Below are 18,828 nucleotides of genomic sequence, written 5' to 3' on the forward strand. Positions count from 1 at the left end.
ATTTTCAACATCCAAGCTAATAAAATGCTCATGCTATGATGCTGCACTGGTGCTGCAGGGGATGCAAGATTTTTTAATCTGCTCTTCTGTCTGATGCCCACTGCTACTCCCAGAAATATGTCTCTAAGGGCTGTGTGACCATCAGGACATATTTTTTGGAAGCCACAGTCGGAGATGGACAAAATACTTCTAAAAAGTATTTTGGATACAAAATACCTGAGCAAATGTACTTTAGATGCAAAATACTTGATAAACAACCAATAAAAATACAAAATACAGTGCCTTAAAAAAAGGAAACAATTTTGAGATGCCTGTTCCTTATCTGAACTTGTTTCTATTTCCTTTAAGCAATACAAGTTTTTCAAAAATTAAATCACTCTAGTTGTGCTTTCTGGGGCTGTGAATCATCTTGGCAAAAGGAAATAACTGTTCTATGGGACCACTTAATGTTAGACTTGTATTATATCTTTTTTTAAAAGCCATTGGACAATGGGATACCCATCCAACATACTAATGTGCTTATATTTGTCCTGCAAAAACTAGAGTATTTCCAGGTTTCCAGCTCAATTGGATCAATAATTCCAAAACAATATAATACCCTGTTTCTTTTTGCTATGTTTGCTATGTTTCTTCATTCTCACCACTCTCCATTGGTGGCTGTAGGCTTTTATCTGGGGGCGGGTGGGTGGGGCAAAACTTACACAAAGTATGTCAATAGTAATCCAAGCACAACAGGATGTACCCAATGTTAATCCTGCTTAGAGCAGACCCATTGAAATAATTTAAAGTTATTTCAATAGACTGCAATACTATAGCTGTGTCATAATCAAATGAGTAGCAAGTTGTATTTATGGTTAAGCAATCATATGGGGAGGAGAACCTTTTACCCCAATTAATCCTCTCTCTATGCTATTCTTGAAGTACTGAGAGCAATTTGGGGTGGAGTGTCTTTACAGGAGTGACTCAGAAGGATTCCCTTAAACCCAAGCTGTAACTTAGTAAGATAGCTTCTAGTTTCTATACAAATAAAAAAAGATTGATTTGTATATCCTCCTAGGTAAAGGTAAAGTGTGCTGTCTAGTTGGTGTCAACTCTTGGCGACCACAGAGCCCTGTGGTTGTCTTTGGTAGAATACAGAGGAGTTTACCATTGCCTCCTCCTGTGCAGTATGAGATGATGCCTCTCAGAATCTTCCTATATTGTTGCTGCCCGATATACTGGTAGGTGTTTCCCATAGTCTGGGAAACATACCAACAGGGCAACCGGCAACCTCTGGCTTGCTAATCAAGTCATTTCCCCGAAATAAAGAAGATTCCAATTGTCCCAAAAGCCAATGTGGTGTTATGATTAGGTTGTTGGATGAGGACTGGGAGACCCAGGTTGAAGCTCTCACTCAATCCAATCACTGTATGATCTTGGCCACTCACTATTTTTCAGCCTAGCATACCTCAAAGGATTATTGTGATGATAAAATGAGAGGAAACCAACCTGGGATACTGTACATGGAGTCATCTGCTCCTGTGAGGCAGTCTCTCTCCTTTACAGGCTGTTGTGAGCAAAAAGATGGCTTTTAAAACTTTAGAAGCTTTTAATCCAGTCTAAGCAAACATGGCTGCTTGATTTTCTGAATTGTTCTGGGCAGACCAGCCTGGGTTAGGGCAGACCAGCCTGGGTTAGGCTGGTTTTGTGAAGCATTGAGATCCTTGTGGATCTCAGCACTCCCATGCAGCCTGGCTCCCCTTATTAAACTTGGCTGTTAGCCGAGGCTAAGGGTGTGAGTGTACCCTTAACCTGGATGTCAGGTATTGTGTCTCTTCATGCAGCCCAAGGAGATACAGAAGGGGAATTCCCCAATGCACCACACATGGTGCATTGTGGGATATGTGGTGGCCAGAACAATGAGCTCTGGATGCATATCACTCCATGCTCCCCCATGGAGCATTGCTCATCTGGGCACGTGGGAGGTGTGCCAAAGACCCAGGACTTGGTCATCTGGAGAAGGGGAGTTAAAAGCAGCCTGCCCGCCGTGCCCTCCCCACCCGCTCTCCACAATTGTGAGAATAGCCTCTACCACCACAGCCAGGTAACCTGGAAAGCCAGCTATGTACTCTGCATGCCCTCCAGCAATCTGAACACAAATCACTTTAAAGGTAAACTTCAGACAGAGTATGCTGATGCTTTGTTTCATTGAGAGGAAAGAAATGGACATTTGCTACCATTAGTCAGTCACAGTAAACAACAGGGGACACAGACAGGGAGATGTTTGTAAACTACTCTGCAAACAACCCGCTAAGCCTTAGGCAAGGAGCAAATTTACACAGAGACTGGACCAGAAAAACTTCAGCCTCATCAGTTCAGGTTTCTAGTTGCAGCTAAAGAGACAGAGAAACTTTAAAGCAAGCTGTGAAGTATGGAGTTATCTTGTTTCCCAAATTCAGGGGAGAGGGACTGCTCCCTTTCCCCCCCACCATGGACTCACATGCCACCCTCACCCCTCATTTCCCATTTTACTCACAGGGACAGTCTCTTTCTTCTTTTCCTTTGATTTTCAAACTTGGCTGGCTGACCAGTCAGCAGCAGAGTAAAACTATTCAAACTTCAGGGGAGAAGCAGAGCACACATATGGAGATGCTTGAAAGCCAATGGGCTTCCCGCATGCAATAAAAAGGCAACTCCTGAAGCAAGAAAGCAAAGCAACAACTGGCTGAGATGCATTATGGTTTCGGCAATGTATTTTTAAAATACAAAATACCTGGGCAATTGTATTTTAGATACAAAATACAAAAGTATTGAAAATACATATTTTAAATACTTATATTTAGGAAGATCTGGCCACAGTCAGCTTTAGAAGGAAGGGGAGATAAAAAATCTCCCATCCCATGTAGCACCAGTGCAGCATCATGACATGAGTGCTTCATTAGTTTGGATGTCAGCTATGATCTGTAGGCTGTGTGTAATCTTCTGAAATGGATAGTAACATTTGGAAGACATTCCTAGAATTCTCCTCTTTCTCAAATTATACATTAAAATTTTATAGTTTCAGATCCAATGAGCAAATTGTGAAAAAATGTCTTTCTTGACCTTGCAGATCTAGGAGAATAATCTCTACAATCCAAGGATATGAGCATCAAGGTAACATAATACTTTCTCTTAAATAGTTAATTATGTCAGGACACTTATTTTCTACCCTTGGTAACAGACTTCTTGCTGCCTGTTATCTTTATTATGTAGCTAACCTTCAGCCAGTGAATATTAAAGCATTTGTGGTTCTTGATGATGATGTGAATTACATGGGACAGTTAAAGTCTAAAGTCCTTCAGAAAGTCTACCAATTAGAACCGCAACAGAGTACTTGACTGTACTGTAGTGCCATTTTTACTGAAAGAATCCACCTTTGACGTTAGTATTAAACATACAAAGAAACTGAAATCTCAGCTCTTCATTAGTGTTGTGTTAATCCTCCAAAGAATGGTGGCTGTTTGGAAAAGGCCACCCAGCCTGAAGATGATTATTCCTAAATGGTGGGCCCTGAGAACAGAGTAGTCTCTGTTGGACAGTACTGTACAAGAGTATAAAATTAATAAGTGGATGATGAACAAAACTAACATGTTCAATGGTATGGTCAGGGCTGAGGAAATCCAGTTGTCTAGTCATCTGTGACGGCAAAAAATGATGCCTGGCGAGTGAAAACATCCTGAAAACAAATTAGGTACCAACCTAGTTTGAGGTCTGGCACCCACGCTCCTTTTTGGCCTCCTTGGAGTGGCAACACTTGAGGCACCCTCAGGGAATGAGAGCCACATTAGCAGCTACTCCGGACAGTGGCGCTCTTAATCCTGGACTAAAGTCTAAATCCTGGGCTAAAGTCCAGGGCCTCCACAGCCCCTGGGGCCCCCCCAAATCCTCTTTTGTTTGTCCTGGGTGTTGTGGTTGCCAATGGCCTGTGCCAGGTGCTTTAGAGACAGTGGGGGAGTGGGGACGCGTGTGTGTGTCACGGTTTATGTGTGTGTGGAGCGATGATTCTTAACTTGCAGTGGTGGAGGGGGGCCTCCAAAGGCCTTTTGGTCCAGGCTCCAAAATTACCTAGGTGGAACAGGTGGAGGAAGCAAAGCAGCAGGAGAAGGAGCAAGAGGAAACTCCCGGAGGCACAGGGCGAGGCACAGCTGCTTGCTCTCCCAAGTTCTTGCATCCACACTCTCCAAGTGCTGGCTCTGGCAGGCAGCAGTAAGTTTTGTCTTGGGCAGAAGTGCTTCCCCCCTCTCTTTTGGTGGTCGAGGAATGTCCTTGTCCCCTTGACTGACTAGCCACCCAGCGATCAGAGCAGGCAGGCTGACCATGGCCATCAAAGAGGAGCGGCAAGCAGCAACTTCCAAGGCACTTGTGAGTACCTTCCTTTGAAACATGTTGGCTTGGCATCCTCCGTCTCAGTGTGTTCTCAAAACGTTTCAGGAGGGCAAAGTGGAGCTCATTGCGGAAAGGCTAGAGGCTTGGGGCTCGGGAGCAGCAGCTCCATCCGGGGCACATGGCAGCAGGGAGCCCTCTGGAAATCAGATCTGGAGCACAATCTCTCTCTCAACTTCACTCCCATCCCCACCCAGGAAGCGCTGTCTTTAAAAGAAACAAAAAAAGCATCTCTCCGGCAGCCTCCCATTCTGCTTTCTTGCCCGGTTCTCCCTGACCCCTGCTGCTGGTTGTGAAGAAAAGGCGGGGCGGGGGGAGCTTTGAGTAGGAGGGCGTTCCGTTAGTTGGAGCTCTTATCTCTTAGGAACTGTACATATGTGCCCAGGCCGGATAGGAGAAGCAAGGGGAAGGGGCACAGAGACTACCCGCCTGGCTCTCCAGTTGCTCTCTCTCTCTCTCTGGGCTGCTGTGTTGTGTTTCCGTTTCCTCCTCTTCTTTTCCCTTTTTGCAAGAGGATCGAGATCCAAGGCTAGCTTGAAAAGCTGCCTTCATGAAACAGTCGCGGAGAGCTGAAAACAGTTCTGCTGCTGTTTCATGAAGGAGAGCTCTTTGCATTCTGCTTCCGTTTCCTTCCTTTCTTTTTTAGGGAGGGTGGGTGGAGAATGGAGTGCCTAGTGCGTTCTTAGTCAGCTCCCTCCTTATGACTTCTCTTGCTTCCTGCTGTTCTCCAAACCTGCCTGGTGTTTTTTTTAATTCTTTGTTTTCCAAAACACGTGAACAGATTAGTGACGTCAGGAACAGCAGGAGAATCCCAGCGCCTCCCCTCTCCCAGCAGAAGGCTTGTTGTGTAACTCTGGCGAATGTTGTTTACAGAGTAACGCTGCAGGAATTCCTCCCTCAAGTTGATGGTCAGCATCTATAGGCACGCGGCGGGCATTTGGCACTGAGAGACAGTTTGGGGAAAAGAGAATAAAACTAACAGCCATGTCCAATGGTTAATTCCTAACCTACTTCACAGGGTTGTTGTGAGGAGAACAGGGGCGTAGCTAGCCCGCCTGCGGCCGCAGCAGACACCCCGATAGCCCCGCCCCCTGCATCTGGCGTCAGACTCAGGGGATAGCCACACCCTAGGGATGGGCCCGGACCTGTCCGGAGGCCATTGAAAAGGCCTCTGGACCGGTCCGGACTGGTCTGGACCTGGGTGGTTCAGATTGGGGGTGGGGGTAGCTTTAAGAGCGGCGGGAGGGTTTACTTACCCCTCCCTCCGCTTTCCCGCTTGGCGCCGTAATCTGTAGAGTAATTGGGGCGGCAGGATACCTCCCTGCCGCCCCTTCCCCGCTGCTGGTCTGCAAAAACTCCCAGTAATCCTTTGCACGCACGCAAAGGATTATTGGGAGTTTTTGCAGACCAGCAGCGGGGAAGGGGCGGCAGGGAGGTATCCTGCTTCCCCAATTACTCTACAGATTACCGCGCCAAGCGGACAAGCGGCGGGAGGGGTAAGTAAACCCTTCCGCCGCTCTTAAAGTTACCCCCCACCCCAGTGCCGGACCGCAGTGTGGCGGTTCTGTGCACACCCCTACAGGATACAGCATAAATCCCATTCAAAGGTTCATGTGGAGGCGGTGCGTGCAGCAAAAAACCAGTTCTGGTCTGCATGCATTGCTTCTGCGGGTTCATGTCCAGCAGACCTGTCCTGGGTTGTGAAGAGTTTGATTCAGGCTCCTTCCAGTTGAAACCAATCCCCGGGGACTTTGTTCTGCTGTGATGCTTTTAATGGGTTCTTTGTGGACAAAATCTCCTGTATTCAGGCTGACTTAGATCCCACTGTTTCTGAAGATTCTGTTAAGGTGGTATCCAGCAATCCCTCTTGCAGTATTAGGTTGGATCTGTTTCAATCTGTGATGCCTGATGATGTGGACAAGCTGCTTGGGGCGGTGCGGACTACCACCTGTTCTCTGGATCCTTGCCCAACTTGGCTGCTTCTATCTAGCAGGGAGATTGTTGGGGATGGCTTAGTTAATATCATTAACTCACCGCTGAGGGAGGGTGAGATGCCTCCTTGTTTGAAGGAGGCAAAGATTAGACCACTTCTTAAGAAGCCTCCCCTAGATCCCTCAGTGATGGATAGTTATAGGCCGGTCTCCAATCTCCCATGCTTGGGCAAGGTGATTGAAAGAGTGGTGGCTAACTAGCTCCTGGTGGTTTTGGAGGAAACTGATTATCTAGACCCATTTCAAACTGGCTTTAGAGTGGGCTATGGGGTTGAGTCTGTGTAAACAGCCCTGAGCCATTTTTGGAAGGGTGGTATAGAAATCGAATGAACGAACCCGGAGAGACCATATTATGTTTTAAAACAGCTGCACTGGCTGCCGATATGTTTCCGGACGAAATGCAAAGTGCTGATTATTACCTTTAAAGTTCTGAACAGCTTGCATCCGGGTTACCTTAGAGAGCGCCTTCTTCGGTATGATCCCCATCGCTTGTTGAGGTCATCTGGAGAGTATGTCTGGTGGCGACTCGGAACCAGGCCTTTTCTGTAGCTGCTCCTGGTCTATGGAATGCACTCCTGGCAGATATCCGCAGTTTAGGCTCGCTGTCAGCCTTTAAGAGAGCCCTAAAAACCTATTTGTTTGGCCTGGCCTTCCAAGGCTTGTAAAGTAGTGTTGTTTTTTAAAAGTATTTTAATTGGTTTTCAGTGGTTTTGTTTTTGAATTGTTTTTATATTGCTTTTAGCACTGTGTTTTGAATTGGGTGTTTTTATGTCTTTTTAAAGTTGTACACCACCCAGAGCCTCTGGATGGGGCGGTTTATAAATGTAATAAATAATAAACAATAATAATAACAACATAGTGTGATCAAATTCAGTATATATTCAAGGAGAGAATCACCAAGGAAGTCTAACAAAGACACTTTGAACTTCAGAAACTTATCTAAAATGAGGAGTTTGGTGAAAAGAAAACAGAAAGGGGAAATCCAGAAAGTCACTTCTCTCCAGAATACATGGAGTTTATTTTAATAACAGAAGTCCAGTTAGAATTAGGGATGATCCAAGGTTCATGCACAGGTTTGACACTGAACTGATTCGGAAAACATCTGAACCAGTTCAGAGGGGAGGGGAGCGGGATCTTTTTTGAAAAGGAGAGCAGGTCCTTACCTGCTTACCTCTGCAGCTTCCTGCGGTAGCAGCACTTAGCCCAAGAAACCCTGCACGGTGCCAGCAGGCACATTGCATCTGTTTGGGCAGCATTTGAATGGTCAGCATGGTGTTGATGACCACACAAATGGCACGTGCACATGTGCAGACACCATGTGTGTGTTGACGTCACGTGGGGGTTCTTGGGTGAAGCACCGCCACAGCAGGAAGCTGCATGCAGCAGCAGAGAGCAGGTAAGGACCTGCTCTCCTTTTTAAAAAACATCCTGCTCCTCACCCCATGGTGCCGAACCTGTGCAGGAACGGAAGTGCATGCACATCCCTAGTTAGAATGTATATGGAAAAGGTACCATCAAGTCTGGGAGGATGCCATCATAGCTAACAAGTAAATTCAAGGAAGCTATAATGGGGAAGAAGACTTCCTCCAGAAATTGGAAGGCCTGTCCAAATGAAGAGAACAGAAAGGAACATAAACTCTGGCAAAAGAAATGCAAGGAGACAATAAGGAATGTGAAAAGAGAATTTGAGGAACATTTAGCTAAAAGTATTCAGGGAATAACAAAAACTTCTTTAAATACATCAGAAGCAGGAAACCTGCCAGGGAGGTGGTTGGACCTTTAGACAATGAGGGATTGAAATGGATTATTAAGGAGGATATGGAGAGTGCAGAGAAGCTAAATGAATTACTTGCATCTCTGTTCAAGGCAGAGGATACTAAGCATATACTAGGAGTGTGCATTAAACCGGTATGCTCAATTCAGTTTGAGTCTGAACTAGATACAAATGGAACTGGGCATGTTCAGTTGTGCCTCTCTCCCCAAAACAGACACTACCCCCCCCCCCCCGGTTCAGCACTAATTTGAGCCAGTCCAGGGGTTCTAACGAAAAAGAAGAAAACTTTTTTTTAAAAACTCACCATCTCCTTGGGCGCTGCCGTGGTGGTTGTGGTGGTCTCCAGTGGTGGTCTCCAGTGGTTACCCCTCCTCCCAGTCTCTGGGAAACAGCCCAAACTGGGCCAATTAGAGACTGTGAGGGGACTGGCAGAGGGGAGGGGGAACCACCAGAGACTCCCCTGCGGCCAGGCCCCCCCGAAGCAGTGAGTTTTGTTTTTGTTTTTTATTTGTTTGACCCCCCCCGACCAGCCGGGGAAGGTGGGTGTTCGGCTTGAGTTCAAGCAGAACCAAGTTTGGTTCACCTCGAGGCTGAGCCGGGGCGAGCTCTTGAGCCAGCCAAGTTCAACGTCGAGCCGGTTCGCATAACCCTCCTCCTCTGGAAGCAAAACAGCTAAGAAAAACTGATTGGCAGCAGATAGTGGGGAGAGAGAGAAAACCAGCTGCATAAAGGTATAGAGCTGGCCCATCTTCCCAGCATCTTTCTGGCTCACCTGGTGTAGAGGGAGACCAGCACTTTTGCTACACTGTTCCCCACAGGCCAGAATTTTGTAGAAACATACGGTATGTCCAAGGGCTGGGGCATCCATAAAAGGTATGAAATAATGGGGACATTATTGGGAGATCAGAATTTTTTAGGTTTTATGTTCTGCAAATGGTGTGTTTAACTATGTTAGAATGTTTATCAGATGCTGCATTCTAACCCTTGGCTGAAAGATGTTGCCCTGATTCCTGTCCCATCTTGTTGCCATTCCACATCGATAGTAGCATTGCCACCTTTTTACTGGCCATACTCCTCTGCCTCAAACAGCAGCCTGATATTTATTAATTATGTATTTATTTTACAGATTTTTATACTGCCCAAAACTTACGTCTCTGGGCGGTTTCTGATATGCAGAAATCCAGCATGCAAAGGCTTCCCCCCCGTCTCACTTCCCATGCCAGGGAAAACTTCATGCCTACTTAAATAAAACATTGCATGCTGGATTTCTAGATCTGAGGTTACTACTAAAAATACAGGAGCAGGGTCAATAAGAAGGTGATACCCTTGGTCAGTCCTGCTGTTCTTGAGGTTCTGATAAAGCCACTTGGGCCAAAGAATCCTTTCCAGGGCATGGAGGTAGTTTCCTTGGGTAGCAAAGAAAAGTTTCCTCTGGAAGTGGAAAGTGGCCTAACCTGTCCATGAGGAATGTATATTGTGCTGACCATTCAAAGATTATATTTTGCCTTTGCTTTTGTTATGTCCCTCCCTATATCATGTGCTGGTTTTTCTTTTATTTAACCATGAAAGTGTTCTGATTTCTGTTGGCTGTTCTCAGGCATGGAAGCCCTGGGACTCCATGAAGACAACTGCCTTTATCCTGGGTTCTAGCCTGCTCATGTATGTTGCCTTCAGGAACTCAATCACATGGTAAGCTCATCAAGATACTATAGCTTCATGGCTTGGAAGACAGAAGAGATTCTTCTTCTGAAAAAAGTGGGACATACTCCTGTCACTGGATTGCTTGGCTTTTCAGGCATCTTCAGAAGTTCTGGGGAGTGTCTGGCTTCTGGCAGGCCCAGTGGGAGAATCTGCACCATATTCTAGGAGGAAATGAATGGACCATTTTCTTTTTAGGTGAGTAAACTTGAACGGGAGTCAAATCTTGTCAGAGAAGATTTTATGGTATATACAAGGGAATTTAAATAGAAAATCATTAGCCTCAAATCTTTTCCACATCAGATAAACATTTGGCTGCTTGCCATTTTAAAACCTCTTAATACTAGATGAGGTTGGGCTAGCTTTCTTGGATGGCACATACAATGAATAATTATATGCCATTTTCAACACAAGTTTCCAAAGTGGTTTGCATAGATATAAATAAATAAATAAAATGGCTCCTGTCCCCAAAGGGGTCACTATCTAAAAACAAACATAAAGCAAATACCAACAACAGCCACTGGAGGCATGCCATGCTGGGAGTGGATTTTAGTTACATGCTTTAGGTATATTTGTTATAACTAGCTGAACCCACACAGAGCATCTGTGCGCTAGGACTTTGTTGCTCTCCTTGCCCCCGCCCCCACAGCCCCTGCTGTATTGCTCAGTATCAGCCGCCCCCTCCCCGCTGCTCACTTGCCCCCTCCCCACCACTCGCTCGCCCCCTCATAGGAACATAGGAAGCTGCCATATACTGAGTCAGACCATTGGTCTATCTAGCTCAGTATTGTCTTCACAGACAGGCAGCAGCTTCTCCAAGGTTGCAGGCAGGAATCTCTCTCAGCCCTATCTTGGAGAAGCCAGGGAGGGATCTTGGAACTTTCTTCTCTTTCCAGAGCGGCTCCATCCCCTGAGGGGAATATCTTACAGTTCTCACACTTCTAGTCTCCCATTCATATGCAACCAGGATGGACCCTGCTTAGCTAAGGGACAAGTCATGCTTGCTACCACAAGACCAGCTTTCCACTCCCTGCCACTCGCTCACCCCCTCCCCACCACTCGCTCACTCACTTCCTACCCACTCCTCTTCCCTATCTGGATATGCATTCCCCACTGCCCAATTACCACGGTGCTTCTGCCCTGTTACCTCCAATTGGTAAAGCACTGTGTCGGCAGGCCTTGCCATGTATGACCTTAGTATGTATATGTATATGTGTGTATGTGTGTGTATATATATATATATATATATATATATAGAGAGAGAGAGAGAGAGAGAGAGAGAGAGAGAGAGAGAGAGAGAGAGAGAGAGATTTATAGTCCATGCATATTGCAAAAGATGAAGAGAATGAGCAGTACTGAGAGAGCCCCATCTCCTGCTGCCCCAGCAGTAGAAACAAGTTCTGCTCCCAACACTCGTGCAGTGCCATCGGTGATAGTGTTGTGCCATCATTTTCACCAATTCCTATGTACTGCATGTCAGTATGCAGACTGACATTCACCTATAACAAATAGAAAATGATGATTTTGATATTAAAGTATCAATTGTTAATGATGACTTAAGAGGTAGCCGGGATGAAATGTAATCCTCCATCTGTTATCTAAAGGATAATAAACCCCTCTTCAATTTCATTAGTATCTGTCCTATAGCAAAATTTTAGACCCTTTTGTGTATTCATTCAAAACTACATCTGTGACTGTCATCTTACTTCTCTTCTTCATTCCCACTTTATGTTTCTCACTGGGTTGTCCTTAGGCTAGAAAGTTAAAAATCTAGGCTAAGGACAACCCAACTCACACTTAAGGTGTTTAATTTATTAATAACTGATTGTAATCTTATTACAATCACCCCTTACCAACCACGAGGGCTCCGTTCTAGGAAAGCCTCACAGCTGATGAATTTGCAGTTGGTGCGCCATTGAAAAGCATTGGAAATGGGGTTAGGGGAATTGCGGTTGTGAAAAGGCAGAAAAATTAAGAAAAAATGCAAAATCTGCCCAAATTCACCTGGAATCCATGAAATCACCAAGAGTCAGCAAGAGGAGTGAGAGGGAACCACCCTCCCAATCACCCTGGAAACTCCCCCAAATCATTTTTTAAAACCCCAAATCACAAAAATATCTCACCAAACCGTGGATACTTGGGTCGCAGCCAAATTACAGGAATTCCCAATTATTTTGTCCATATTTACCCACTCTGTTGCCTCATGTCCAAGGCTCTGCAGTTGTTCCTAGCCTCATTTCCTGGTGCTTCCACGGGATCTTGATGGTGGCAGATGTGACTGGGAAGCCAAACTTCATTACGCGATACCGAATTCAGTTGGGGAAGAATGACCCTGTAAGTATTTTTTACAGTTGGCTCCCTTATTTGAGGGTAAAGAGCTGAACCTTGCTGACACACACACAAAGCCTATCGCTGTCACAGGCTGAATTTGAGAATTCTGCAGTTAAACAGCATACAGTGCATTTGGAAGGTCATAGAAGTAAGGTCCAAAATCAGTCAGGTTATGTTTCCAGAACTTTTATGGGTTGGTTTACACTGCTGGATTCCTCCATATGACCATGCATTTGGGTCTGATGTGAATAAGACTGCACATACAGGAAATTGCCAGCTATCTCCATGATCACAACTGCACATTTTTGCAGAAATAGTTGTGATATTGGAAAGTGGTTTAATCCTTGTGCCTTGGATTTTATTTCCAAATGGCAAAAATGACCATTTGAAATGACAGAAAAAGTACAAACTGCCTAGCATTTATTCCCGTTCACAGAGGACACAGTTGCTGTTGCTTATCAGCTGCTAGCTAGGAACTGAAAGCAACAAACCAAAATTATACTTTTAATTTTCTTATAAAACTATTCACACACTCCCAAAGAAACTGGAAAAGAGTCCATCCACATTCCTATACTAAGCTCCACACCTTGAAGCAACCTATTTCACCCATTATCACAAATATCATATTTACCACTTAATATGGATATCCTTATCTTTGCATGGATTGCTGGACAACTGGTACTCAACACTGTTTTTGTTAGTCAATAAGAAAAACTACTAAATTGATAAGTCATACAGCACAAGCCTATGCATGCTCACTCAAGTCCAGCGGTGTTTGTGCCCAGGGAAGAGTCCATAGGATTCCAGTCATAGTAACTTTAATCATTTGTTTTGTAAGCAATACATGGTGACTCTGCCTTCCCTTTAAGACATCAGAAAGGAGGGATTTTAAAAGTCTTTCAAGAGTTCCCAAAACTCTTGTTTTAATTAATTAAATTACCTTCTGAAAATACCTGCTCTACCACCAGTTAGTAGAGCCCCAGCTGGCCTTTCATTATCTATACATTCTCATCCACAAATGAGAGTAACAAATATCCATAGGCCTTGTTGCCTGGAGACCTGTCATTGATAACTTTTTTAAAAAAATAAACCCTTCTAACTGAACAAAAAGGTGCCTGTGGTGGTTCTTCTATATGTAGCACAGGGAAAGCAACCTATTCAGTGCAGCATAGCATCCCAAACAGAGGCTGTTGTGTCTTCCTTTTTTTTTTTCTCCAGATTGTGAGCCCTTCTGGGATAGAGAATCATTGAAGTCTATTATATATTTTGAAGAGTGTGTATGTTTGCTTTTGCAAAATAAAGTCTTTCTTTCTGATTGCCTACAAAGTTTGCATGAACAATCCTATCACTTAAATTAGCTGAATGTACTACCTTTTACCCCACACCAAGTCCCACTATGCTGCCTCATCGTGGTGGTGGGGTGTTCCTGGGAAGGATGAGAGAAGTAGGCCAGGAGGTATACTCCCAGTAGGATCACCCAAAGCGCAAAGGTCACCCCAGCTGCCCAACTAAAGCAAGCAGGCACCTATATTGGGCAGCAGCAATATAGGAAGGTGCTGGAGGCGGGCAATCAATTCAGAGACAATGACAAAGGCATCATTTCATACTGTGCAGGAGAAGGCAATGGTAAACCACTCCTGTATTTTACCAAGAAAACCACATGGATAGACAAAATAGAATGATTGTCGATGTAGTGCCAGATGATGGGCCCCTCAGGTCAGATGGTGCTCAACATGCTACTGAGGAAGAGCTGAGGATATCTCAGAGAACCGATGGTGTTTATGATGCGGCTAGACTAAAGCCTTTTGGATGTCTAGCAGCTGATGTTGCCATGCGGGAAAAGAAAATCCGAAACTGCAAAGACAGAATTACAATGGGAACGTGGAACGTAAGAAGCATGAATATGGGAAAGCTCGACACAGTGAAAGAGGAAATGAATCGACTACAGATTGACATCTTGGGCATCAGTCAATTAAAATGGACTGGAATGGGACACTTTCAGTCTGAAAATCATACCGTTTACTACTCAGGACATGAAAACCAAAGAAGGAACAATGTTGCTTTCATAGTCAGGAAGGATATAGCAATGACAGTACTTGGGTACAATGCGGTCAATGACCGACTAATATCAATTTGATTTTGTGGACAACCCTTTAACATGACAGTATTCAAGTCTATTCCCCAAAGACTGCTGCAGAAGAAGAGGAAGTTGATGAGTTTCATGCTCAAGTTCAGTCTGAAATTGACAGAACATGCAAGCAAGATTTGATGCTGGTGGTTAGAGATTGGAATGACAAAGTTGGAAAAGGTAAGGAAGAAAACACAGTCAGCCTATATGGCCTAGGAAACAGAAATAAAGCAGGAGAACAACTTATTAGTTTCTGCCAAGCCAATAATTTCTTCATTGCTAACACATTCTTCAAACAACCAAAGTGGTGCCTATACACATGGACATCACCAAATGGAGTACACAGAAATCATATTGATTACATTATTGGTGAAGGAAGGTAGAAGAGCTCAGTTATAACAGCAAAGATGTGGCCGTGGCCAATTGTGAAATAGATCAGGAACCGATCATGTGCAAGTTCCAAGTCAAGCTAAAGCTGAAAAACGTAGCTCAGGATCATTCAACACAGATTAGAGCCCTATGTGGAAAGGGAAATGCCAGATGTTCGAGCTGGTTTCAGAAAAGGCTGAGAAACATGAGACATCATTGCTGATGCATGCTAGATAATTGAGAAAGCCAAAGAATTCCAGAAAGAAGTGTGCTTTGACTACAGAAAAGACTTCTATTGCATTGCCCATGTCAAGTTGTGGAATATCCTTAGGAAAATGGGCATCCCAGAACATCTCATTATTCTCATGAGAAACCTATAAACAAGACAGGAAGCCACAGTCCAGATGGAACATGGTGAAACAGATTGGTTCCAGATTGACAAAGGAGTAAGACAAGGCTGTCTACTTTCTCCTTCTTTATTCATTTTATATGCTGAACATATACTGAGAGAAGCTAGATTGGAACAAGATGAGCATGGTTTTAAAGTTGGAGAAAGAAACATCAATAACCTGAGCTACGCTGATGACACCACTCTGATAGCTGAGAATGTGGATGATCTGCAAGCTCTAGTAATGAAAGTCAAAAAGCACAGTGAAAAAATGGGACTACAACTAAACGTAAAGAAGGCTAAACTAATGACAACGGATACAGCAACCAGCCTCAGAATTGATAATGAAGATATTGTAGTGGTGGATAGCTTCTGCCTTTTAGGATCGACTGTCAACAGTAAAGGATCCAGCAGTCAAGAAATACGCTGCAGACATGCACTTGATAGGATTGCAATGAAAGCCTTGGAAAGGATATTTAGATGCCGGGATGTGTCTACACCTACAAAGATAGAATTGTTTGGACAATGGTTTTTCCCGTGACACTCTATGGATGGGGAAGCTGAACTTTGAAGAAGCAAGATAGAAAAAGCATTGAAACTTTTGAACTTTGGTGCTGGAGAAGACTTTTGAGGATACCATGGACAGCCAGGAAAACAAACAAATGCATCATAGAATAAATCAATCCAGAATGTTCACTCGAGGCACAAATGACCAGGCTCAAACAATCATACTTCAGACTCATTACGTGAGGACCCAGCTCCCTTGAGAAGTCCATAATGCTGGGAAAAGTTGAAGGAAAGAGGAGAGGATGACCAGCAGCAAGGTGGATGGACTCGATTACGACAGCAATGAATGCACCACTGAGATACCTTAAAGTCCAAGTTGAAGACAGATCATCCTGGAGAGAATCAATCTCTTTGGTCGCTAAGAGTCGACACCGACTTGATGGCACTCAATCAATCAATCAATCAACTAATCAACTAATTTTTACACCAGAATAAGCTTGGCGAAATGTTAATTATTTCTTACATCATAATATTTTCACTATCTTTGTTAAACAGACTTTTAACACTATCCGATCAATAATTCCAAAATGGCATCATGCTCAGGAAAAGCAGATTTTTCTCAGATTCAAATTTACTATAATACAAATTTACCATATATGGTCATTATTCAATAAAATGAATAATGTTTGAAGTTGAAATCCTACAAATTTCAAAGTGTTCTTTTACTTCCCTTTTGCAAGCACATTAATAGGAAATTCTACTAAATATGTTTTCTTGAGTTTTGCTATTGGTGTAGTCTATACAAAATGACTTCACCTGGTCAACAAATGACCTCATCTACTGGTATATAAATATATTATTAATATTTAATTTATTTATTTATTCGAATTTTATACCGCCCTTCCAAAATGGCTCAGGGTGGTTTACAATTAAAAAACAGAAAACATTAAAACCAATAACAATTAAAAACAGAAATATAAATATAAACACCAATTAAACGATCAGAACAATTAAAACCCTGAAAACCAGGTTAACATGAAAACTATTAAAACTAATTAAAAACCCTGAAAGGCCAGGCCAAAATTATTTTGTTTAAAATTATTTTAAACAATATTTTGCTCCTAAGCCTCCTATGGGCACTCAATTATTTATTTATTTATTTATTTAATCATATTTTTACACCGCCCAAAACTTATGTCTCTGGGCGGTTTACAACAAGATTAAAAAGTAAAACATTAATTAAAAACAAAAGCAAAGCAAAACAAAAATTTAAAAGCAAGAAATGTAAAACACAATTAAAAATTTTTAAAACAATATTCTAAAAACAACATTCAAAACAATCAAAACAATATCAGTTAAAAGCCTGGGTGAAGAAATGCATCTTTAAGGACTTTTTAAAGGATGTCAGAGATGGGGAGGCTCTTATTACACTAGGGAGTGCATTCCAAAGCCTCGGGGCAGCAACGGAGAAGGCCCATCCCTGAGTAGCCTCCAGACGAGCCGGTGGCAAATGCAGACGGACCTTTCCTGATGATCTCAATGGGTGGTGGGGTTCATAACGAAGAAGACGTTCTCTTAAAAACCCAGGTCCCAAGCTGTTTAGGGCTTTATAGGTTTTGACCAACACCTTGTATTTTGCCTAGAAACATAGCAGCAGCCAGTGTAGCTCCTTCAATACAGGAGTTATATGGTCTCTCCTGGATGACCCAGAGACCAGCCTGGCTGCCGCATTCTGGACCAACTGTAGTTTCCGGACTATGTACAAGGGCAGCCCCATATAGAGCGCATTGCCATAATCCAGTCTGGAGGTTACCAGCAGATGTACCACTGTTTTGAGTTCTAACTCAAGAAACGGACGCAGCTGGCGTATCAGCCGAAGCGGATAGAAGGCACCTCTGGCCACTGTCTCAACCTGGGACACCAAGGAGAGACTTGGATCCAGAAGCACCCCCAGACTGCGTACCTGTTCCTTCTGGGGAAGTGGGACCCCATCCAGAACAGGCAGATCAAACTCGTCTCTCAAGTTCCGACCCCGCACAATGAGTACCTCCGTCTTATCTGGATTCAGTCTCAGTTTGTTATCCCTCATCCAGCCCATTACCGCCTCCAGGCAAGCATTTAGGGAGGTTATGCCCTCTCCTGATGATGCTGACATGGAGAAATAGATTTGGGTGTCATCAGCATACTGATAGCACCCTGCACCCAATCTCCTGATGATCTCTCCCAACAGTTTCATGTAGATGTTAAACAACATCGGAGACAATACAGATCCCTGAGGCACACCATACAAAAAGTTCAGATTTTGAAGAACAGGAGTCTCCAAGGGACACCATCTGGAACCTGCCCGAGAGGTAGGAGCGGAACCACTGCAAAGCAGTGCCTGCCACCCCCAACCCCCTCAGACGCTCCAGAAGGATACTATGGTCAATAGTATCGAAAGCCACTGAGAGGTCCAAAAGGACCAACAGAGTCACACTTCCTCTGTCAATTGCCAGTTGGAGATCATCCATCAGGCCGAGCAAGGCAGTCTCCACCCCATAGCCAGCTCGGAAGCCAGTTTGAAATGCCCTCTCACAACCCTGAACAACTCCACTGGACGTGAACTTGCGGATGCAATATGGGCAGAAAAGAATTGCTTCTTTGCCGCACGTATCACCTGAGCATAGGTCTTCAAATGAGCTCTATGTTGCAATCTGTCAGATTCAAGCCAAGTTTTTCTCCACCTGCGCTCTAGTCATCTACCTCGCCGCTTCAGCCCCCATAGTTCTTCCGTATACCAAGGGGCCAGTTTTGAAGCAGGTCGGAGAGGACGCTTAGGAGCGATCATGTCTACTGCCCCGGTGAGTTTGTTGTTCCAATTCTCCACCAGGACATCAACAGGATCGCTGGCAGAGCCAACACTGAATCCTTCTAAGGATTCTTGAAATCCTATGGGATCCAATAACCTTCTCGGGCAGACCATCCTAATAGGTCCCTCACCCCTGCGAAGGTGGGGTGTGACTGTGAGTCCAACCTTAACCAGATGGTGGTCCGTCCATGACAAAGGGGAAACCACAGGATTCCCCACCCATGTAACACCACCCTGATCAGAGTGAAAGACCAAATCAAGCGTGTGACCTGCAACATGCGTCGGTCCCGAGACCACTTGAGATAGGCCCATAGTTGTCATGGCCGCTATGAACTCCTGCGTCACCCCGGACAAATTGGTCCCGAAATTAACATTGAAGTTGCCCAGTACCAC

At 44.2% G+C, this 18,828-nt stretch overlaps 1 protein-coding gene across 4 annotated transcripts in view; it reads left to right on the plus strand.

Annotated features, from left to right (window-relative positions):
* Window positions 1–18,828, plus strand: part of FAXDC2 (fatty acid hydroxylase domain containing 2) — a 38,811-nt gene that overhangs the window by 4,441 nt on the left and 15,542 nt on the right. For all 4 annotated transcript variants that reach the window (XM_053293102.1, XM_053293107.1, XM_053293106.1 and 1 more), the window contains 4 exons: window positions 3,089–3,132; window positions 9,764–9,855; window positions 9,962–10,062; window positions 12,077–12,198. In XM_053293102.1, the coding sequence (XP_053149077.1) occupies window positions 3,121–3,132; window positions 9,764–9,855; window positions 9,962–10,062; window positions 12,077–12,198 (327 nt within the window). In that variant the 5' untranslated portion in view covers window positions 3,089–3,120. The remainder of the gene's footprint in view (window positions 1–3,088; window positions 3,133–9,763; window positions 9,856–9,961; window positions 10,063–12,076; window positions 12,199–18,828) is intronic.

Source organism: Hemicordylus capensis, chromosome 2 (genome assembly GCF_027244095.1).
Source record: "Hemicordylus capensis ecotype Gifberg chromosome 2, rHemCap1.1.pri, whole genome shotgun sequence".
NCBI classification, from domain to species: Eukaryota; Metazoa; Chordata; class Lepidosauria; order Squamata; family Cordylidae; genus Hemicordylus; species Hemicordylus capensis.